The 23,101-nt window shown below is 52.8% G+C and overlaps 2 protein-coding genes across 6 annotated transcripts in view; one reads left to right on the top strand and one right to left on the bottom strand.

Moving 5' to 3' along the window:
• SHF (Src homology 2 domain containing F) overlaps nucleotides 1-9,546 on the top strand; it is a 31,016-nt gene extending 21,470 nt beyond the window's left edge. Inside the window, exon 5 of one of the 2 annotated variants that reach the window (XM_059702506.1) lies at nucleotides 9,239-9,546. In XM_059702506.1, the coding sequence (XP_059558489.1) occupies nucleotides 9,239-9,258 (20 nt within the window). In that variant the 3' untranslated portion in view covers nucleotides 9,259-9,546. The remainder of the gene's footprint in view (nucleotides 1-9,238) is intronic. The other variant, XM_059702485.1, reaches the window with a different exon arrangement.
• The window catches only part of DUOX1 (dual oxidase 1), a 41,261-nt gene continuing 18,251 nt past the window's right edge, over nucleotides 92-23,101 (bottom strand). For 3 of the 4 annotated variants that reach the window (XM_059702457.1, XM_059702449.1, XM_059702453.1), the window contains 17 exons: nucleotides 22,223-22,408; nucleotides 17,042-17,267; nucleotides 16,680-16,773; nucleotides 16,224-16,399; nucleotides 13,486-13,555; nucleotides 12,969-13,094; nucleotides 12,223-12,401; nucleotides 11,711-11,941; nucleotides 11,037-11,136; nucleotides 10,746-10,795; nucleotides 8,358-8,485; nucleotides 4,469-4,622; nucleotides 3,848-4,077; nucleotides 3,445-3,603; nucleotides 1,966-2,121; nucleotides 1,613-1,741; nucleotides 92-901 (listed from right to left, as the gene is read on the bottom strand). In XM_059702457.1, the coding sequence (XP_059558440.1) occupies nucleotides 779-901; nucleotides 1,613-1,741; nucleotides 1,966-2,121; nucleotides 3,445-3,603; nucleotides 3,848-4,077; nucleotides 4,469-4,622; nucleotides 8,358-8,485; nucleotides 10,746-10,795; nucleotides 11,037-11,136; nucleotides 11,711-11,941; nucleotides 12,223-12,401; nucleotides 12,969-13,094; nucleotides 13,486-13,555; nucleotides 16,224-16,399; nucleotides 16,680-16,773; nucleotides 17,042-17,267; nucleotides 22,223-22,408 (2,517 nt within the window). In that variant the 3' untranslated portion in view covers nucleotides 92-778. Of the gene's footprint in view, nucleotides 902-1,612; nucleotides 1,742-1,965; nucleotides 2,122-3,444; nucleotides 3,604-3,847; nucleotides 4,078-4,468; nucleotides 4,623-8,357; nucleotides 8,486-10,745; nucleotides 10,796-11,036; nucleotides 11,137-11,710; nucleotides 11,942-12,222; nucleotides 12,402-12,968; nucleotides 13,095-13,485; nucleotides 13,556-16,223; nucleotides 16,400-16,679; nucleotides 16,774-17,041; nucleotides 17,268-22,222; nucleotides 22,409-23,101 lie in introns of those variants that run through there. The other variant, XM_059702462.1, reaches the window with a different exon arrangement.

The following is a 23,101-nucleotide window of genomic DNA, read 5'->3' on the forward strand; positions in this document are numbered from 1 at the left end:
AGAATGTCTGCATTGGCCTGTTAGCCGGCCGGTTGAGTGGCTTCTTCTGCCAGTGCTTACCCCATCTTGGGGCAGAATAAAGCAACCCAGGGGGCAGAAAAGTGGTTTATTTGTAGAGGAGGCTATGGAACAAGAAGAGCAGAGAATGTCTGAAGAGCACTACATAGAGAGATAGTGAGCCAGGTTCTGACTACAGAGCCTGTTTAAGAACTTGGGAGAGAAGATCAATTGTGCTGTTAAACTGAGGTGCTGAGAGATTTCCTATAAATTTCTCTCTGGAGTCCAGCCTCTGTCCCCTTGAAGGCATTTGCCAGCCCTTTTGACAGTGGAAAGCCCAGAAGAAGGGGAGGACTTAGGGGAGGAGTTCTAAGACGCCAGCAGCTGTGCTCCCACTTCATCCTTAGGCTCACAGCCCCCTATACACACACACACACATACACACACACACACACACACACACACAGCTTACCACTTGTCAGCCCCAGTCTTTTGAAATTTTTCTTAGTTTGGAAGAAGAGCTGTCATTTTGCCCCCAAAACAATAATAGCTCCCAACCTCTAGTCCCCGGACAGTGCCTCCCACTTCTCCAGGCTGAGACTATGAGTCTGGGGGTCCCTGAACCCACATGCGGTGACTGACCATGGCCACCCGGACCAAGGTTGGCAGGTGGGAGTGGGGAGAAGGCGAGGGAACCAGAAACAGGAAGTACAGAGGTGAGGCGAGGTGTGACCCAAACCTCTGCTCAGCAGGCAGTGGGTGGAGCCCCTGGGCAGGAGGCCTAGAAGTTCTCGTAATGGTGGGAGAAATGAGTCCGGTCCTGCCTGTTAATGAGCTGACAGGCTTTTTCCACATTCTTGGTCATGCCAGGGGGGCCACAGCTAAACACCCCAATCTTCCGGACCTGTTGGGGAAGGAGGAAGTGAAGGCTAGCTCAGTGTTCGGAGGGAGGGCTAGCTCAGGGTCCACGTTAAAGCTATGAAGAGTCCCTGATGAGGGCTCATTCCACGTTCCTGTGAAAGTTTGCTTCTACCATGCCTGGTGAGGGCCAGCTTGGTGTTTTTAAATCTAACTTGATTTTAGTAGACCTTCTCTCTGTGGGTCCAGCCTCTACCCCTTCCAAGCATTTGCCAGCTTCAAGTGCAAGCTTCAAGAGCAGTTTCCGATATGGGGCTGGGTTAATCAATGTTCAAGTTATGGGATAGCTTAGTGTCTCATTAAGGGCTCACCCAGTGCTTATGAGAGCAGTGGCTTGCTCAGTGTTCATGGTGAAGATTAGCTCAGTGTCCAGGATGAGGCCTGGCTCAGCATTAGTGTGAAGGGTAGCTCTGAGTTTATGGTGCGGACTAGCTCAATCATTGAGCTCTTCCTTCTGAACAAGGCATCATGGCTTCAGAAGTGGCAAGTCCCTGTTGCCTGCCTCCCCACTTCCCCCTCAGGGTGACCCCCTCTTCTCCTTTCCCATTTCGTTACTCCACCAACTTCCCAGGGGGTGATGGGTTCTCATCGGCAGTCAATAGCTTCCCTGATGGAGCAGGATTGGGAGCTTTGCTCAGAGGATAAACTGAAGAGACCCTGGATGGGGGGGGGGGGGGGGCGGGGCGGGGGAACTGACCTGTGGGTGAACCTCCTGCAGGGAGTTGAAGAAGGGCTCAAAGGGGGGGCGACCAAAGTGGGTGACAGAGCGCAGGCCCGTGAACAGACTCCGGTTCAGCACCTTCTGGAAGTGCCGCTCACAGATGTACTGGGGGCACAGGGGCAGGTCAAGATAAGGACAATCAGGGTCAGCCCAAGCCAACCCAAAGCCTGGGTTGCGAAGGGAGCTGGAGGCTCTGAGTATCGGAGCCACCTGCTCTGTGCCTCCTGCCAACTGAGCCTGGCTGTCCACCCACCTTCCCTGGCCATCCTGCCTTACCCTGCTAACCCACTCAACCACTGAGCTACCCTGCCTGGCTGGCCCTGACGTACCAGCATGGTGGTCCTGAGGTCGAACTTCTCAGCCAGCTGGGTGATGTAGATGTGCACGGACACCAGGTCCTGGCGGTCATTCTCCTCCACCTCCCGGATGATGTCAGCCAGCCACTCGAACTGCCGCTGGGTCCGTGTCACCCAGATGAAGTAGATCTGGGGACAGGCCTGGAGCTTAGGGCCCAGCTCAGCTCAAGCTCCTTATACCCCAGGGATTTGCACACCAATAGAACTCTTCTGGCCAGCGGGTGCCCCTCTCCAGATATCCTGGGGAATGGAGTGTAGGGGGCCACAGGGCCAGGCTCTGGAGCAGGACATGGAGTTGCCCCAGGGCATGGAGAAGTGCTAGTAAGTGACAGCCTGGGGCACCTGACGGTCTGAGCCTATCCTGCCACTCTCTCCAATGTGCTCTCCTTAGGCCCAGAAGGAGAGGGTACCGCTAAAGGGCTTGTCACAGAACATCTTCAGGGAAGACCCAGCTGGCTGTCTGGAATGGACTCAGACCAGGAGGATGGAAACTTCCCTAGGGGAACCCATCTCCAGCTTCTGATGGGGGAAAGTGGGACTGTTTGGGTTAAGAATCAGAGGCAGCCTGGCCAGTGTGGCTCAGTGGTTGAGCATCGACCTATGAACCAGGAGGTCACAGTTCAATTCCCAGTCAGGGCACGTGCCCGGGTTGCAGGCTCAATCTCCAGTGGGGGGTGTGCAGGAGGCAGCCAATCATGATTCTCTCTTACCATTGATATTTCTATCTCTCCCTTCCTCTCTGAAATCATATATATATATATATATATATATATATATATATATATATATATATATATATATATATATAAATTATTTTCTTCCAAAAAGGAAGCACAGGCAGAGCTAGCTTGGACAGAGGAGCAGAGAACTGTCTGTCACCTCTGAATGCTGACAGCATACGGGCTGGGCCTCTGCCTGCTGCATTCCTGCACTCCTGACTCACCTGCCAGGCCTAGAGAGACAAGCAGGGGCCTGCCACAAGGTGCAGGCTGGGGTGAAGGGGCCTGGCGTGGAGGGGTCCTGAGGGCCTGGGCTGTGTTCCTGGAGCCAGCCGTGCCCATCAGCCCTGCCTACCACCTCCTGTTCTCTGACTCTTGAGAGCAAAGCCAGTTTCACCTGTGCCCCACCCCAAGCGTGCCCTTCCTTCTCCCAGCCCGACAATGCCTCAAGTGCTAGCTTTCCCTGGAGGAGAGGAGTTTCTTCACCTTTCCCCAGCCGCCTGGAGGGATTCCTGTGTGGGGTGCTTCATAACTGAGGGAAGGAGCTCAGGGGCATCAACAAACTAACTCTGTCCTTTAGGATCTGGGGGCATCCTGCCCACCCCACCCCAGCCCACCCAGGGCCAGGCCAGCTTGGCTTGCCTGGACTAGGGAGACCAAGAACAGAGGCAGGAGAGCCAGCGCAGATGGACACAGTGATCAGGAGCAAGGGACATGGGCTGGGGGCACTTACCTTCTTACAGAACACTTGGTAGCTGACTGACGACTTGAAGACCAGGTCTTTGAGGATGGAGGCAAAGGGGGTGACCCCAATGCCCCCTCCTACCAGCACTGACACCTCAAACTTATGCCACTCCTGGTGGCCCTCTCCAAATGGCCCATCGAGGTACAGCTGCAGGGAGGAGAGTGGTGTGAGTTAAGCTCTCAGCTACCACCACAGTTCTGAAGCCAGAAATGAGAGGCAAGAAAAAGCAGGTAGGTTAATGGAGTGAGGGGGGAGGGGGACTGTGGCTTTCTCTGGGACAGCCGGTCTCTGGATGGCGGAGGGAGGGGCACAGTGGGCGGCTGGTGCTGCAGAGTCGAGGCCAACTAAGGGGCTGTGGGGGCAGGTGGCACATCTGGCCTGGGTCTGGCACCTTCGGGTAGCTGGCACAGCCGTTGGTCGGGGGTGAGTAGATCTCCCTGAGGCGAGTGGTCCAGGGCCCCGCCACCCGGATGTGCAGGCTGAGCGTGTCCTCATGGGGCGCAGAGGTCAGTGTGAAGGGGTGGTACTCGGTGGTCCCCAGAGCCAGGCAGGCGATCCGCACCCACTGTCCTGACTTGTACTCAAAGCCTTGGGGCCGCTGGAACTGCAGGTGGGTCACCCCTGGGGAGGGGAGGTGGGTGGGAGGCTGCTGTCCTGAACCCAGCAACAGTGTGGTCTCCAGAGAGTTCCCCCACTGCAGCCTCAGCTCTGCTCTGGAATATGCCAGGGGGACCTCCCCTCATCAGACCTCATTACTCCCCTCAGGCCCTGTCTGCCCTGAGGAGGGGCTGGTGGTCAGCAGGGCAAGGAACAGCCTGGCCTGGGCTTCTCCTCTCTGTTGTGAAAGAGGCTCAGGGCCCCTGGCAAAGAGCTTCTTTTACCAGCTCCTCATCCCTTCCACCCCAAGGCCCCTGCCAACTCCACGGGGCCAGGCTAGGAGACTGCAAGGTCCAGGCTCTGCTCTGCTTCCCAGTCCCACCAAGCTGGGCCCCTGACAGCCTCTCGCTGGTACCTGAAGGCAGCAGCTCGGCCTTCACCACGCTGATCTCCACCTTCTTCCGGCTCAGGCTCACCAGCTTGTCCCCCCCGTAGATTAGTGCCGGGACCAGGAAGAAGATGTGGAAACGGGGCAGCTGGATCAGAGCGAAGCTGCCGTGGATGATGAGCTGAATAGAGTGAAGGATACGGCTCAGACCCGGCCACACCCACACAGGATCTGAGGCTGGCTCAGGGCTTAGACCCCTATATCATTCCTCACTGGCATGTCCACGCCTCACCTCACCATGTGCCATGCTCCTTTCAGGTTCCAAAACCGAGCCATTCCCAGCCCCATCCTCCAAAGCATCCTTGATGAATAAGACTATTTACATCTCTCCGACACCATCCTAGGACCTAGACTAGTGATGGTGAACCTATGACACGCGTGTCAGAGGTGACACGCCAACTCATTTTTTTGGTTGATTTTTCTTTGTTAAATGGCATTTAAATATATAAAATAAATATCAAAAATATAAGTCTTTGTTTCACTATGATTGCAAATATAAAAAAATGTCTATATGTGACACGGCACCAGAGTTAAGTTAGGGTTTTTCAAAATGCTGACACGCCGAGCTCAAAAGGTTCGCCATCACTGCCCTAGACCAGCCATGTCAACTCTCCCCTGCACTCATGCAGTCGCCTCCTAACTGGTTTTCCACTGGGTTTCCCCATGTGATCGATTCTCTTCAAGGCAGCCAGTGTGACTCTTTAAAGTTCATTTTATCATGTCACCCCCAGCTTTAAAAACCTTACCGGCCTTCCCATTGCACCACAAGGCCTCGTGATACTCTGATCCCTGCCTGCCAAACATGGCAAGTCCTTTCTGCTCCACGACCTTTGCACCTGCTGTTCCCTCTGCCAGGAATGCTCTTCCCCTGGTTCTTCCTAGATTATCTCCATCTCATGCTTCAGATCTCAGCAGAAACACCACCTCCCTGGGCTTTCCCCCCAAGTCCCCTCTGACACAGCTCCCTGCTAACTGCCTTCAAAGCACTTGTCAGCCACAGTAATTGTGATTCTCCATTCATTGACCCGTTTGCTGTTGCTTTCCCCAGTGGACTGCTGGGGTAGGTCCTGCTTCCATTTTGTTTGCCACTATTCTCTCAACTCCTAGCTGTTTCTGCCTGGCACATGGTAGGCACTCAATAACTATTGAGTCAATGAAAGAAGTTCCCCCAATTTATCTTCTGCCTTTGGAGTCTAAGAACACATAACCAGTCTCCGTTTTCCATGAAACAACTGACAGGCATTGTCCAGCTCTAGTCCTTTCCTCCATAAGCTGGTCAGACACTCCTTGCCCCGTTCCTCCCACTTGCTTGCTCCTAAGTCTGGTCAGTCTGGCTTCCCCCTCAAGCTCTTCTCACTGAGGGCTCACGAATGGCCAAGCCCCAAGGTGTCCTTTCAGACCACTTTCGCTCCCTGCCTTGGCACCTGTGGCACAGTGTCCACCCCCCCCCCCCCGCCACCTTGACACTCCCACAACAATACAATGCTCTCCTGGGTCTCCCTCCTCTCAGGCCACTCTCCACCTCCTGCACTGACTGTTCCTTCTCCACCACAACCCTTGTGTTGCCCAAGCCCAATTTCCTCACCCTCTGCTTGTCTTTCTATGCTCTCCCACGTAGCATGGCTCTCAGCTGAACCACAGCCTCACAGCTTCAGTGCAGTTCACACAGGTCTACCATGTCCTGCCACCACCTAACACCCTTGGCCAGCCAGCACTGTCTCCTCGGTGCCCTGAATATTCTGTCATCATCCACACCTCCACACCTGTGCTCATGCCCTCCCTTCTACCTGAAATGCTCTTCAGCTTCCACTCTGCCCTGTCAAACCCTAGCTTATCTCTCCGTAAGGCTTGGCCCAAGTCCCATCTTCTCCCTGAAGTCTTCCCTAACCAGTTTGGCCCAAATGAAACTCCCTTCAATGAACTCCTGTAACTTACTTTTCAGAACACTCAGCTCAGCAATTAATCCTGCATTGTCTGCTCACGTCCATCATTTCACATGCATGGCGTTTACCTCTGCCGCAAATCCTAAATTCCTGAGGGCAGAGCATCCAGTCTCCCCTTCCCTGCAGGGCTTAGCACAGAGCTAGGACCTAAAAGACTCTCAGCACAACTGTTAAACTCTGCTTCCTCATTCAACTCTCCCTTCCCCAGCTGAGGGTCCCAGAACTCATGAGCCTTTCCCCACAGGGTTCACTTGAGCCTCTCAGAGCTCTCCTCTGAACTGGCTCCAGTTCCCCCAGTTCCTTTTTCATTGTGGAGCCCACGCCCACCCCCAAAGCTTTCTGAGCATCCAACCAGGCTGAGAACAATGCCAGGGTGACCTCATGCTATGCACCCTGTTTGGTGTTGGCTCTGCTTTTTAACCACAATCTGCCCTCTGGCTGAGGAGCTGGGGGAGCAGCTGCCAGCTCAGCTTTGGCTGTGCTAGCCCTGCCTCTCCAGCCTTCTCAGAGTCTACTCCACCCCACCCTGGGTCCTTTACTTGTAACTTCTCTTTCTGCCTGAGGTCAAGTGGCCACACCTGTGATAAATGGGAAGGAAGCGGGTGTTTTGGCCCTGACCTAGCCCCAGGGGAGAAGCTCCCAAGCTGCCAGGGCTAGGACAGCCCAGCAGAGGGGCCTACACCTTTCTGAGCTGCTGACTTCCCTGTTGGCAGGACGGGTGGTTCTAAACTCCAGTGATTTTCCCAAACCAGCGATTAATCAGAAAGGGGTCTAGGTCTCAGGGAGCCAGTCTCCCATTAGTTCAAAGAAGCTCCTCTTTCACCAGGAATAAGAGCATCACCTCCACCCCGGCCAGAAACAGTAACTAGGGCTCCACCCATTACCGAGGAGGCGGTGAGGAAGGGATAAATTAGCTGGAGAGAGATTTCTTTGGAAATAAACATCATCAATTCTAGGGAACAACCTAAGCCGAGGCTGGGTAGTCATCTTCAGAACTGTGAAGTACCAAGCCTTGGGCAAGATAGAAATAGACCCTCCTATCAATGAGGACGGAACAGCACCTGGGAGGAGACCCCTGTGTGCAGTTCTGCCCGGAGCCAGCGACGGAGAAGGAAGCCATAGGGACTATGCATTTCTTAAATGCTCCCAGCCAAACTGTCATTACTGGGGACTTAGTTTAGCTCCTCAACAAGCAGGTCCTCAGGGTGCCCTTTTGGGAACTGCCTGTGTCCCTGAGGAAGGCAGGCCAAACAGAACCATGACACAGGCGCACAGATCGAAGTCAGCTCCGAAGCAGCCGCCAAACCCAGGGAAGGGGGAAGGGAGCAGGACAGGAGAAAGGAGGGAATGTGAAGGCAGGCAGGCAGGAGCCCAGGTTAAGGAGAAGGAAAGGGGAAAGGTGGCCTTAAAAATCCAGTTTATCAGCAGCCCAAGTGAAGACTTTGGGAGCAAAGTCATTAACTTTGTAGGAAGCACTTAGTTGGGTGGGGTGGCTAACATCTTAGAAAATGGGATCAGAACAAAAGCGGCAAAACCCAAAGAAGATAAGTCTCTCTGAAAAAGGGCAATGCTCCCTTGAGTGTAGGCAGCCCACCCTGGAGCCCTATCCGGCCACTCAAAGTGGAGGAAGACTGGCTGGGCAAAATGACGCGGGGGCATCTGCTGGGAACGCAGATCCGTCTGCTAGAGCTGCTACTGCAAAACGCGGGCCGGCAAGTCCATCTCCAAGCGCTGCGTATCAGCGTCCGTCTACTCGAAAGTCCCCTACTATTCTCTCCATCTTTTAAGTGACAAATGAAGAGGATACTTGAAATAACGAAGGGGATGGAGAACCGACATCTCAGCCCTCACGGCCTCCCTGGGAACATCTTGCCCAGACCCCATGAGCCTGGCTCAGAGCCAAGAGCCCTCACCAGGATGTAGAGCAGGATGTAGAGGTGGTGGGTCAGCCAAAAGCCCCGGAAGCTGCAGCGCCGGAAGTGGCGGGAGGCGAAGACGTACATGACGGCCAGGACCAGGAGCATCATCACCCCCGTGAGGCCTGCAGAACGAACAAGGGCTCTGAGGGCCAGGGAGCGAGGCTGTTCCGGGCCTGCCAAGGGCCTGGGCCCTTTTCCACCCCACTGTCCTCGGAGTGGGTGGGGAAAGCCCAGCATCTTCCTCTGTTCCTCTCCCTTCACGCCACTGGTCACAGGTACCTCTCGCTTCTGTAGACCCTACTCATCCTTCATAGACTTTGTCAGGATATATATATATATATATTTTATTTTTTTAATTTTTTTAAAAATTTTTTTGCCTCCATTCTCTTTATTGGTGGGAGTTTAAGTTGATGTATCTTTTTAAAAGTGTACATACCCTTTGAGTAAGGAATTCGTCTGATAGAAATTTATTCTACAAATCTATCAAGAGGAATGCAAGAATACATGTACAAGATGTTCATGGCAACATAATTTGTAACAGTAAAACAGCTGGAAATAACTTAAATGCTCAAGAAGAGGGAACTGGCTGAGTAAAATGATAGCATAGGAATACAATAGAATAGTATTCTGCCACAAATAAATGAGGCAGATGTACTGGTATGAGATGTCCAAAATAAAATGCTGCCCTGACCGGTTTGGCTCAGTGGATAGAGCGTCTGCCTGTGGACTGAAGGGTCCCAGGTTCGATTCTGGTCAAGGGCATGTACCTTGGTTGCAGGCATATCTCCAGTGGGGGATGTACAGGAGGCAGCTGATCGATATTTCTCTCTCATTGATGATGTTTCTAACTCTTTATCCCTCTCCCTTCCTAACAGCTGGCTGTGTTCCCCTGTGATGGAGTTCTGACTTGGCTCAAACAATAGTTCATTTAAGTGGACACTTTCTGGGCTGTCATGGAAATGTCAATAAAAAACCTGGTTCGTCTGAATGCTGAATCCGGGCTTTTATTTCTCCTAAGCTGGTCTCCCCCTCTTGGGGGACTGAAGCTGCTGCCTCCTCCTCAGTGTCCTCTACCTTCGTCACAGTAAAGTGTGGCATTGCTGTTGAAATCCTGTGCTTTTTCTGTATTTAAACTTCCTTCCAAGTCTACTCCGCCCACCCCTTCCTCGCTGTGTCCCTTTCAGATTCTGTCAGGATATTTTTCAAGTACCTGTGTTTTATGTTCATCACTTTCCTGACTCTCAACTTCACGAGAAGAGGGCCAGGCTAGACTAGTTCACCACGGAACCTAGTGTAGGGCCTAGTGTAGGGCCTGGCACACCGTGGGCCTTATATAAATGTATGTTGGATAAATGAATGCATGAGGCTGGGACTCTGGACATTGCAGGCCCTGCCTTATGCAGTCAAGGCTTGTACCAAGTCCCTGCAGCACTCCACCTCGCTGCCACAGCACACAGCGTGAGCACTGGTGAGTAAGTGCTACCCCCAGAGACCCCCCTGGGTTCAGCCCTGAGTTAGTGGGAGGCCCCTCTTCACAGGGAATCCCAGGCCTGGGCTACCCAGGAGGGCAATACTGGAGCCAGAATGGGAATGCAGGGGTCAGGGAAGGGCCCCTCAAGGATCAAGGAGGAGAGAGGGACAAATTAGGAAGATTAGAGCCCTGAAGAGCGGCAAAGCAGAGGTTAAGAAGGGATCTAACCAAAGCCTGTCAAGTACAGAATGGAGAGCAGAGCATAAACACAGGCTTATCCTGGAAACCCCAGTGTGCAGGAATTAGCAGGCACTCTCTGAAGTTCAAAGCAGATCACTTTAGGATTAAAAAAAATAAAAAATTAAAAAACGGTGCTTTGTTTCATAGCGGAGTGAGTGTAGAAAACGTGTTGCCCCAAGGAGGGAACAGACTGAAAATACAAATAGGTTGAAGAAGTGTTTGAATAGATGCACAGCTAATAGCTCTAAAATGGGTGATTATGGGGAGTTAGGAATATGCCTCTAAACAGCCCTTGTCAAGACAGACTAAAAGGGGTGGGGAGGGGGGCCCGCCTGACTTGACAAGAGCCTGGTCCCTCCCCTATGCAGCTGGGCACAGTGTTTCTCAGAACCAGTCACGGCAGGTGTGTGCACTGGGGGAGAGGAGGGGCCCTCCCACCCCACAGAGGGAGGAACTAGTTCAGAGCTGGGGTGGGGCCCAGTCAAGCTCCGGAGAGAAGCACTGGAAAGCAGTCTCCTACTGCCCAGCAGAGTCCTCGGGGCCAGAGGGCAGGGCCTGACTGACCGTGAGAGCCCAGTGAGTGCAGCTGGGCTGCTCTGTTGGTAGAGAGAGCCCAGAACCTGGAGCTCGGAGCCAGGCCCAGAAATTCACGGAGCAGGAAGGGCTCTCACCTGGCACCGTCTGGAAGAACCACCAGTAATACTTCTGGGGGAACTCGGACCTGTGGGGAAGGGACGCAAGGGAGGGTCCTGAGAGGAGATGTCTGGGACGTCCAGAAAGGACCCTCCAGATGAGGCACCCCAACCCAGCCACAGCCCCCCTTTCTGCTGACTCGGGGCGGGGGGCTCAGGCTGGTCATTGTCTGTCCTATAACCTGGAAGGTGACACTCTCCTCTGAGCAGAGATAATTAGATTCTTTCCACTCACAAATTATACACCCTTTCCCCTCGCTCACTACTCACCCATCATCATGGAAGAGGCCAGGGAAGAGGCAGGAGAGGATGCTGAGTGGGCTGACGGAGAACAGGTACACGTTCACCACGTGGCCTGCGCTGTGTAACACTAAGGAAGACCAGGCGGATGGGGTGAGCCTGGGGGCAGCCGGGTGGGGGTGCTCAACCCATTGAGCCCAAGGCGAACTCCCGCCAGCCAGAGGTGGGGGCCTGAAGAAGGACCCTAGGGGGTTGGATTTCTGATCTCTGAGAAACTTCCTGTTCCTCCCGTGTCCCATATGCACCCCCTCCGTGAAGACAACCATGAGTCTAAATTATATATTAGAAGTCCACTCCTTTGGTTCCTCTCACAGATCTATCTTTTAAAACATAAACGTTGCAAGATGGCACATTCTGTACGCTCATTTGGGGTGTTAGGAACTTGTCAGGTGGAGGCTGGTGAGGTGGCCCTGAAAGTATAGGAAGCGGCACTGGGGCGGGGGGGGGGGCATTGAGGGGCTCCTGGGCTATTGCACACCACTGCCCGGGCCGCCGCCATCCTTATGAGAAGGACCTCGAAGACTCACACTCAAGTGAAGCACAGCGAGCGCTCACTCTGGGAGAGGGACTAGGGGCTCTCAGAGGAGGGGAAGCCAGTGGGGGCGGAAGGACAGGGAGAGGATGCCCTCCACCCCAGGCCCTGCCTGTGAGGACGATGGCAGTGGAGGCGATGAGGCGATGGAAGTCCACGGCGGCGTCGAAGGGCACGTAGCGGTTGAGGAAGGTCTCCCGCAGGAAGGTGATGAGGTTGCGGCACATGGTGAGCAGGATGTAGGAGAACATGAAGGAGATGCTGGCGGCCGTGCCCCGCGACAGGATGATGCCCACAAAGGTGGTCTGTGCGATGCCCGAGGGTGGCGAGGTGAAGGCGTAGTCTGCGGAGGGGCCCAGGCGGGTGAGGGGGGGCAGTGCAGTGGAGAGAGCGCGACTGAGGGAGGTCACCCGCAGGCCCCGGCCAGCCCTCGCCCACAATCGCCTCCCCAAGTCCCCATTCCAGCTGCCCAAATACCCACTGCAGGCCTGCCCCCAGGGTGTCTGTCATTCACACAGTAGGCCCGCTCTGCTCTGTCCTCCCCGCAGCCGTCAATCAAGCAGGCCCCGCACCCAGGGCTCTCCGTTTTTGTGAGCCCTGTCCCCACCCGGGGCCAGCACGCACAGTAGGCCCGCTCCAGGAAGAGGCCCGCGGCGATGGTGTAGAACACAGCCACGCAGCCAATGTGGCGCCGGTAGTTCTCGATGAAGCGCTTGAACTGCTGCACCGTCTGGTGGCGACGGCTCCGCTGGAACTTCTGTCGGTGAGCCTCGGTGAACAGCAGGGGCTGAAACAACGTCACCCTGGGAGACAGCAAGGCTTGGCTCTCAGGTAGGGACCCGGCTCTAGTGCAGCCCCGCTCCCCTCCCAGTCTGAGCGCGGGAGAAAAAGGCCCCCCCCCCCCCCCCCCGAGTCGCTCAAGCTAAGCATGGCTCAGAGTCCAAAGGCTATTACCACACTTTTCCAGCGAGCTGTCAATGCAGGGACCCCTGCAAGTGGTCACTGGGTCAGTTCATCCCAGGGGACGCACTTCATCTACCCCAGTTCTCACTCACAGACAGCCCTCTCCCCTCCCAATCTGAGCTCCCAACTCCACATCTCTATTCTCACTCTACACTGGAGCTCAAAGGTCGCCTCCTCCAGGAAGCCTGCCCTGACCTCCCAGACAGAGATGAGCATTTCCTTGCGCTCTGAAGCCCCTTGCTCTTACCACCATTATACCATTCAGCAGTGGGACACTGCAGTTCTCAGTGTACCAGGCTGTCTCATATGAGGCTGTGCTTAAGATAGTGCCTGGCACCAAGTAAGCAATGCACGCATGCTGAAAGGATGGATGAACTGCCTGGGCTTAGGGGAAGAAGCAGGCGTACTTCTTGCCAAACCTCCGTCGAACCTCCTGGGGAGGATCGGTGTCCATGGGGCACTGCAGTCTCCGCGGTGTCCGCTCCACCTCGACATCACTGCGGGAACAGCGAGCACCCACTCTGGGAGAGGGACTAGGACAGGAATGCAGGAGACAGAATCTTGGTTACCCAAGCCACTGGGTGCTCCGTTGCCCCTGCGCTGCCTCCATACCCACTCTGTTGAAGAAGGGGCAGAGCTCTCAGCCAGAGGACAGCAGGACTCCCAGAGACCTAGACAGAGAATGAGTCGCATCCTGGGGGTTCTAGACAGGGCTGTCACAGATAGCTGTGCCCGTTACAAGGGCCTCTGACCCAGGCCAAAGGTGAATGCAGGGCTGTGTCAGCAGAGGAAGAAGTGTCTTTTTCTGATTTGCATGAAGGCTTGATGTAGGCTAGTGAGGGCTGTGATCCCAGTCATTTTGGGGAGAAAAAAGGCAACTCCCGGTCCCCAGCCCTCCCTCAACATTCCCAGATGAGGGCTCACCAGAGCTTATCCTGGCTGATGTAGGAGGCTCTCCGGCAGAGATCCTTGATGCCTTCAGGCACCTCCACTCCTGCAAAATGGAGAGCTGGGCTAGGGAGCAGCTCAGGGCCCGGAGCCTCAGGAGGAGCTGGCTCAAATGTCCAGACACTATAGGGGTCGCCTAAGACCATCCTGCATATCAGATATTTACATTATGATTCATAACAGTTAGTAACATTACAGTTATGAAGTAGCAACGAAAATAATTTTATGGTTGGGTCACAACATGAGGAACTGTATTTAAAGGGCCAGAAGGTTGAGAACCACTGCTATAGAGGGTCCTGGCCAATACCCTGCCTCTGGGTGCCCCAGCCTCAGCCTGTGCCCCCAGTGGAAGCAGCCCTAGCCACTGTTGGCCAGGGAGAAGGCCTGCAACAAAGCTGGCCTGGCAGGCTCCCCCTGAGTGTGTGCTCACCTTCAGTCTCACCCCTGGGACTAGAATCAGGCTTATGGGGCAGAGTTCAGGAACTGTATGCAACCCGTCTGCTAAAAACATTCTGCCACAAACCCCTACTAATGACCCTCCAGCTTAAAATCTCTGTGGAGTTAAGTGTAGAATCTAGGACTAGGTGGTGCATATATGGGAGATTCCACTTTTCTGTGTTGGAAAATGTTCATAAGAAAATGGGGAGCCGGGCGGGAAACACCCTTCCCGGAGCTGCCCATTGTTCCCTGTCTGGGCTGAGCACTTAGGGGCAGGGCAGGACTGAGCAGCCAATCCAGGTTCTCACAGGAGACCTGGGAATCTGCAGGTCACTTCCAAGTGCTAAACCAATCCTGAAGATTCCCCTGGTCTACAGGCCAGAGGCCAAATGTGATTAAGCTGAATTTAATGAAATCAGAGTGTTGAAAGCAAAGTAATCTATCCCCTCTCAAATGCTTTAGCAAACAGCAGATGTGGCAAAAACGGTAACAAATGACAAATCTAGGTGAGGGAGAAAGAGATGCTCCTTTAAACTCTAGGTTTAAAATGTTTCAAAGTAAAATTTGGAGGAAACAATAAAATACAACAATTAAAAGTCAAATGGGCCCTGGCTGGGTAGCTCAGTTGGTTAGAGTGTCATCCCAATACACCAGCAGTTCTCAACCTGTGGGTCGCGACCCCTTTGGGGGTCGAACGACCCTTTCACAGGGGTCGCCTAAGACCATCGGAAAACACATATATAATTACATATTGTTTTGTGATTAATCACTGTGCTTTAATTATGTTCAATTTGTAACAATGAAATTGGGGGTCACCACAACATGAGGAACTGTATTAAAGGGTCGCGGCATTAGGAAGGTTGAGAACCACTGCAATACACTAAGATTGCGGGTTTGATCCCAGAGTGCATACAAGAAGCAACCAATGAATGTAGAAATAAGTTGAACAACAAATCTCTCTCTCTCTCCCCAATAAAAAAAATTTTTTTTTTCATTAAAATGCCAAACAAAATACTCATTGCTAACCTTCTACTTAATCTCCTTTCCCAAGCCTGGATCTTCCTCCACCCCAGGGGCCGTATATCCGGGACTCTGGCCTGCGCTCACTTCAGGCACCCTCCCCTGCTCTGCCCTCAGGCCTGGGTGCCTCCTGCTCTGGCTGCCTGGGAAAGGTGAAAAGCTGCAGAATTAGACTTGCTGGGTCTGCACTCTACCAACTCTCCTCCCAACCTGGGCAGGGGAAGCCCTGACCAGAAGCCCAACTGTGCCTTGTCTAACTCGCCCCTCTCACCTGGACTGCTCAGCTCCCCCAGGGCCTCATAATCCTGGGAGGGGCTGGGTTTGGTTTCAACATGCCCCAGTGAGAATCCCAGGCTGTGAAGACACAGTAACAGCTCAGAGCAGGCCACAGGCAGTCCCTCTGCCTGCTCTCTGCCCACTCCTCACCCTGATTCTAGCCCCACCCACTGAGTCAGACACAGGAAGGGCAGGAAGTAGGGGGAGACAACAGAAGTGGGCCTCCATGCACTTAGCAAACATTTACTGACCACTCCTCTGGGGAATAAAGTGGCAAACAAAACTCGAACACCCACCACTACCAGACATCCCAGCTGAGGTGGGTATGGCCGGGGTAGGGCTGTAATGAGGAGACACTGTTTTCCCTCTGCACTGGGCTCCAGGCATAGGGTTCTTTGGCAAGAAAGAGGAATTCCAGCTGCCATTCCCCACGCTATCCTGACCCTGCACACCCCACCAGCAGGGCTGCATTATGACTGTTGTGGGTCCCAGGCCCCGTTGTCTTCCTGGGCCTCTTCCTCCATTAAAAAATAAATTAAAAATTATATTTAAAATAATTATATTGGTGTAAAGCAGAGGTGAGGAACCTTTTTTTCTGCCCAGGGCCATTTGGATATTTATAACATCGTTCAACGGCCATATAAAATTATCAACTTAAAAATTAGCCTGCTATATTTGGTCAAACATTTAAATAACTCACCCTTAATGCCTCAGCAGGGCCGGACCAAATGATTCTGTGGGCCTTATACAGCCTGTGGGCCAGACATTCCCCACCCCTGGTGTAAAGAATATAATCCAGGCTGGATATGTCATCACATATTTATTATTATTATACTAATTCTCTTTTATGATTTTTTTTTCTTGTCTTCAATTTTAAAAGAAATGAAAACATTTCCATGGATTCCCAAAATACATGGGCCTTGTGTACTGTGCCTGCTGTGCCTAATGGACACGTCAGCCCTGCCTCCAGGCTCCCTCACCTTTGACACAGAGCTGTGTGAAGCGGAGCTCGCTGTCGTGGTCCCGCAGCATGAAGTGAAAGTCCTCCCATGTCAGCTCCTCCTTGTCCTGGAAGCCCGACTCCCGGAACATGGACTCCACCACCTCCGCCAGCTGGGCCTTGGTCAGGCAGTTGTTGGAGATCTCGATGAAGGACCTGGGGGTTGGGGGTGGGGAGCTATCAGGCCCTGACAAGGGGCCTGGGGCCTAGACACAAGGGCCCACTGGCCATCCCCCCAGGCAGGCCTTCAGAGCCCACATGGAAAGACCCCGCTGGGCCTTTCCCAAGCCCCCTCTTAGCTCTAACAGTCTCTGGCTCTGTGGGTGAGAAGGTGGGGGCCCCTGCTCTTTACCCTCCTGCTTCTTCCTTCATGTCCCACCCGCCCCCCTGCGGTCCAGGCTCTGGCCCACTCTCCTAGCTGTCCCATCAGACCAACCTCAGCATCCTGATGAACTCGTCCTTGGAAATGAGACCATTCTCATCAAAGTCGTACATTCGGAACATAAGGCGAGACTTCTCCTCAGGGGAGCCTGGGAGAAGGAGGAACCTATGAGCGGCCCAGACCTCCTGCCTAAACCCAGGCTGGCCGGGAGGGCCTTACACTAGAGTGACCCACTGCTGGACACAGCGAGGGGTTGCTCTGCTTCCTGACTCTATCGGGGCGCTCCCAGATGTCTGCCATGGCTAGAGACCTGACCCCAGTGCTTCCCCATCTCCAGCAGGTCAGCCACACCCCAGCCTCAGGCTCCAGCCCCTTCCATCTTCTCCTATCTGGACAGTCGCTCCCTCCTCCACTACCTTTCATGAAGACCACCAGGATGTCCAGGAACTCCCGGAAGGACAGGTAGCCATTGCCGTCTTTGTCGGCCAGAGAGAACATGGACTCCACAAACATGTCCTGGGGCTTGAGGCCCAGGGACTCGGCAAACTCGACCCTGCTGAGCTCACACGTCAGGGCCTCCTGAACCTTCTGAGATGAGTCCAGGGGCAGGGTCCCTGCGTCTGCCTGGTCGATGTCCAGCACCTGCATTTGGGCAGCAGCAGAGGGAGGGAGAGAAGGAGACAGGGATTCCTTGACTTGAAGACCAGTTGAGCCACCTTTTAAGGTACCTGCCCAGCACCCCTTCCCCTAAGCACTACCCCATAAGCCCTGTGGGTGGTCCCTGTGGCCATTTATTCTACAGAACCTTGGCCTGGTGCATTGGACCAGAGATGCCCACTTGAGCCATGCAGGGGACCTGGAACTGGAACTGGGAGGTCCTAGGTCTGTCTTGCCTGAGCACAAGGAAACTCAGAAGTTGTGGACCAACCTGTTCCTCCAAGTGCTCAGAGACACAGAGAGAGAGCGAAGCAGCAGCACAGCGGAGAGGAGGCAGCCTCGGAGGCAGCCTTGTTTGCGGACAGCTTTCCCTTCCCTGGTCCTTTCCAGGCCAGGCCACAGCCCTCCCTTTGGGGTTCCTGAGACACTGCTGTATCCTGAGTCAACTGACCCTTCATCAGTGCTGGCTTGAGTGGTTGCTCTTATATCCAGAGTTTTGACTGAGAAAAAAGCTCAACTGGGTTGAGAAAAAGCTGGGCTTGGGGAGGGGAAATTCTCATCATGAGCCATCTTCATCCCACCCAAGGGGCTGCCCAGCATAAGGAGAACAGACGGTTAGGGAAGCAAGCAGGCTGCAAACCACAACACCTGTTGTTCCTGCCTGTCAACTAGAAGCCCCTACTTCAAGCCTGGCTGTGATTTCATGAGGTAAACCTTGTTGCTGGGAACAAGGTGCTTTAGCGGAAAGAGCCTGGGGCTAGAGGCAAGAGACCCAGGTTCATGTCCCAACGGTGCCACTGTCTCACTGCGTGGCCTCAGGCAAGTCTGTTCAGTTGTCTGGCATTCGATTCCTCACCTGCCCGACCTATCTCACAGCGTTACTGTGAGCATCAACAAGAGAGGCTGTACGAAAAAATATCTGAAAGCTGAAAACACTGAAAGGGTTGGCAGCTACCCCAGGAAACAGTAGCACACCCTCCCCTCCCAACACAGGGAGCTCTCTTTCACAGCCCTGGCGGATCCTGAACTGAGTGGAGGTGCCTGCCTGGGCCCTGGCAATGAGTCACCCCAGCAGGGGGACCCTCCATTCTAGTACATACTCAAGTTCAACTTGTTTGAAGAGTACGTAATGTCGTCAGGTGCACACAGCTAATGACCATTGCCGGGGTCCAACCCCAGCAGGTCCAGGGGTCCCCAAAGGTGTGGACGGAGTCGGCGAAGAAGGAAGGACACGGAGACAGCGTTCAGTTGATCAGCAGCCTAGCCAGGATCTCTAGCCCGGATCTCCAGCCAAGTTCTGGTCTGGATCTCCAGAGAGGTTCTGCTTCGGATCTCCAGCCAGATTCTGTGGCCAGGTACTCCAGTCAGGTTCAGTCACCAGGTTCTAGTCAGGTTCTCTTGCCAATTTCTGTAGTCAGGTTCAGTCCAGGATCCCTTGCCATGTTCTCCCGCTAGGCTCTGTCTCTAGGCTCCGAGGCCAGTCCCTCTCCAGGATCCTCCGGCATGCTCTCTCCAGCGAAGTTCTTCTGTCTCTAGGCTCCGTGTAGGTTCTGTCTTCTTTTTTTTTTTTTTTTTTAATTAAATCTTTATTGTTCAGATTATTACATTTGTTCCTCTTTTTTTCCCCCCCCATAACTCCCCTCCTCCCAGTTCCCGCCCCACCCTCCGCCCTCACTCCCCACCCACTGTCTTCATCCATAGGTGCACGATTTTTGTCCAGTCTCTTCCCACATCTCCCACACCCCTTTCCCCCCCAAGAATAGTCAGTCCATTCCCTTTCTATGTCCCTGATTCTATTATAATCAACAGTTCATTCTGTTCATCAGATTATTTATTCACTTGATTCTTAGATTCACTTGTTGATAGATGCATATTTGTTGTTCATAATTTGTATCTTTACCTTTTTCTTCCTCTTCCTCTTCTTAAAGGATACCTTTCAGCATTTCATATAATCCTGGTTTGGTGGTGATGAACTCCTTTAGCTTTTCCTTATCTGTGAAGCTCTTTATCTGACCTTCAATTCTGAATGATAACTTTGCTGGATAAAGTAATCTTGGTTGTAGGTTCTTGGTATTCATCACTTTGAATATTTCTTGCCACTCCCTTCTGGCCTGCAAAGTTTCTGTTGAGAAATCAGCTGACAGTCGTATGGGTATTCCCTTGTAGGTAACTGAGTTTCTTTCTCTTGCTGTTTTTAAGATTCTCTCTTTATCTTTTGCTCTTGGCATTTTAATTATGATGTGTCTTGGTGTGGTCCTCTTTGGATTCCTTTTGTTTGGGGTTCTCCGCGCTTCTTGGACCTGTAAGTCCATTTCTTTCACCAGGTGGGGGAAGTTTTCTGTCATTATTTCTTCAAATAGGTTTTCAATATCTTGCTCTCTCTCATCTTCTGGCACCCCTATAATTCTGATGTTGGTACGCTTGAAGCTGTCCCAGAGGCTCCTTACACTATCCTCGCATTTTTGGATTCTTTTTTCATTTTGCTTTTCCGGTTGGATGTTTTTTGCTTCCTCACATTTCAAATCATTGACTTGATTCTTGCGCTCCTCTGGTCTGCTGTCGGGCGTCTGTATAATATTCGTTATTTCAGTCCGTGTATGCTTAATTTCTAGTTGGTTCCCCAATATAAGATCGAGGGTCTTATTAGTTTTCGTGTAGATCTCATTAAGTTTATCGGCAGCTTCTAAACAGTTCTTGAGAGACCTTAAAAGTGTGGTTCTGAACTCTATCTCTTCCATTGACAATTTTGTCCTGTTTCTTTGTCTCCGCATTTTGTTATGCTTCCTTGGTGCACCCCCTAGTGGTCTTTGTTCGCAGTCTTATAGTTAAACCTTGATTGTTGTAGCTAATACCAGGGAGGGTTTGACCTCCAGGCCAAGTGGCTATGAGAATCAGCTGTGTCAGCAGTGAGAGAACTTCTGTCCTCTAGGGAGGTGCTAATCTAGCCTTTGCCTGAGGCTATCCGGCAAATGCCTCTGTGCAGGGCTTGGGCGTGGCGGGTCGCACAGGATCAGCAGGGTGGGCCGGAGAGAGCAGTTATGGCGGCTCTCAGTCCTGTCCCCAGGGGCTCTGCCTCTCTGAGTCCCAGCACCCGCTGCAAAGCTCGGAGAGAAAGCTGCACTTGCTCTGACCGAAGCCAGACAGTCCCGCTTCTCCCGTTTGAGTCTGGGTCCCTAAAGACTCGCCCAGATCTGGTGCTCAGAGTCTGCGACTCCCTCCCGATTGAAAACAACAACCTCGCCCTCCGCCGCCAGCCCGCTCCGCGCACTCCGCACCTCAGAATTTGACTTCACCACTGCGCCTCCTCTGAGTGTCCGTGTGCGTTTCTCTTTCCTCCTAGTTGTAGGACTCCCACTCAGCCAGCGTTCCTGTGGTTCTGGGTGATGTCCCTTCCGTTTTTTGGCTTCACTTTTGAAGTAGTTGTTCAAAGCAGCAAACTCCGGTGTTAACCTATACCGCCATCTTGGTTCCTCCTCTGGCACAGTGCAATTTACAGCTGATTTCTCTTTGGGACTGAACGATGAATTGGCGGACAGCACACAAACATCACCAGTTCTCCTAGGTTCTGTCTTCTTGATTCTGTTCTAAGTTCTGAGTGTTTCTGTCTTGTTACAACTGTATTTATACCAGTTGATTCAATCCTATCAATCTCTATTACAAAGGTTAGGGCGTTTCTTATCTCCATTCCAGGGAGAAAAGATTATGTAGTTTAAGCATGATTGTTCGTAGTTAAAGGGATTAATTACCCGCCTGGCACTTAGTTGAGGGGTTTTATTCCCTCCCTAACTTCAGGGGAAAATCCCTACCCAGGGATTCAACCTTTCTCGGAGAGGTGACCTTGGTTAAAACACAGCGCCAAGAAGGTGAGCAAACATATTAAGAACCGTATGCCATATATGCCAGGTCCCTTGAAACAGCAAGGATGGACCGGCTCCCAGCAGACCATTAAATGGTAGCTTCCCTCATGGGTCCTTTCTACAGCTAGCCAACCCTGCTCCTTCTCCTCAAACACTGATTTTTTTTGCCCTTCTACCGGGTACCTCCTTTCTTCTTCTTCTTTTTTTGGTTAATCCTCACCTGAGGATATTTTTCCATTGATTTTTAGAGAGAATGGAAGGGAGAGGGAGAGAGAAACATCGATGTGAGCCCCTTTCTTCTGAGCCAAAACTTTTCCAACTTTGAGTCCTTGCCAAATCTCACCTCCACCATGACTTTATACCTGCCTGAAGCTTCAACTACCTTTTCTGAACTCCTAGACCACTTTTTCCCCGGGTCACTTTTATAGCTGTCATTCTTTGCCAATTATCTTCCTCTCTGTGTGCATCCTATCTCCCCATTGGGATGATAAACGCCTTCAGTGGGCGCCCATGCTGTATTATATCTCCCAGCCTTCTCCTCTCCACTGTTCTGCTCAGGCTGCCTTTATTTTCATGCCAGACATGGGTCCAAGTCCTTGCATTTCTCTTCCTATCTTATTTCCCCACAACCTCTCAGTGGCTCTCAGAAGTCTACAAGGTAGGCACTAATACCCTCTTTAGGCCTCTGGCAGCTACACTCCTCCAAGGAGAGTGGCTAAGGGCTCTCACTGCCCCGCAAAGCCCATCTTACCCTAGATTTCTGCAGCCTTTAGGTGAGGGCAGAGAACTTGGGCAGCCCTGAGGAGAGATATCGACACATGCAGGTGAGCCCCTTCCCAGGAAATGCCTCTCTGAAGTCTCACAGGTGGGTGGGATTGGAACGGGGGGGGGGGGAGGTGGGGGGGGGCGCTGGTGCATCTCCTTACAGTAAGGTCAGGTGACTTGGCCAAAATCACAGTAAAGTTGACTCTTGGCTGTGATTTCAGGGTTTCTGACTTGCCCTGGAGTCACCCATGGCCTTACACAGGTAAGGGCACCACCATAGACAGACGTGCAAGAACAGATCTGATCCCACATACACACCTGGGAGAAAAGGTGCCTGAAAAAGGTCTCCAGGAGATGGCTCCGCTGCTCCCGCGTCACGGCTGCCCTCATCAGCTCCTGCTCCCGCATCTCCCACTCCTGGAAGCTCAGCCCACTTTCCTTCAGAGCCACCCGAAGGTTTTCCACTAGTGCCTGCCGCTCTTCCTCCAGGTTAAACAGCAGCACCTATGGAGGCAGCAGGAGGGAGAGCAACCATTTGTCAAGGCCTCTTGGGTCTAGGACAGCGGTTCTCAACCTGTGGGTCGCGACCCCTTTGGGGGTCGAATGATCCTTTCACAGGGGTCGCCTAAGACCATCGGAAAACACATATATAATTACATATTGTTTTTGTGGTTAATCACTATGCTTTAATTATGTTCAATTTGTAACAATGAAATTGGGGGTCACCACAAAATGAGGAACTGTATTAAAGGGTCGCGGCATTAGGAAGGTTGAGAACCACTGGTCTAGGAGCTTTATATGAATTTTGTCGGGGCCACTGGAAAGAGAGCCCTTGCAAAAGACACTGTTATTTCCTGGGCTCAGGGGTTAAGTGGTTTTCTTATATGTGCAGAGGTCGCATTCAAAGTCACATACATGTATGAAGCATTCTTCCCTCCCTGTTCCATACTGGAGAAGGGGAAGGCAGGGAGGCCAGAGGATTGAGGGGGACCATGAGCCAGACACTCGGAGCTGAAGATCAGCCTCTGATGGACTCGCCTCCGAAATCTTTAACAAATCACTCCAGTCTGAAATCAGGGGACAGGGAGGAGCACCCAGCTTCTTCCAAGGAATCCCAGCTGGGACCTGCTACAGTGGCCTTAGAAAGGGAGGGGCAGACTCCCCTGAGAGGAATAGGGGACTGTGGAGATCACATCC

The sequence above is a fragment of the Myotis daubentonii genome, chromosome 1 (genome assembly GCF_963259705.1).
Source record: "Myotis daubentonii chromosome 1, mMyoDau2.1, whole genome shotgun sequence".
NCBI classification, from domain to species: Eukaryota; Metazoa; Chordata; class Mammalia; order Chiroptera; family Vespertilionidae; genus Myotis; species Myotis daubentonii.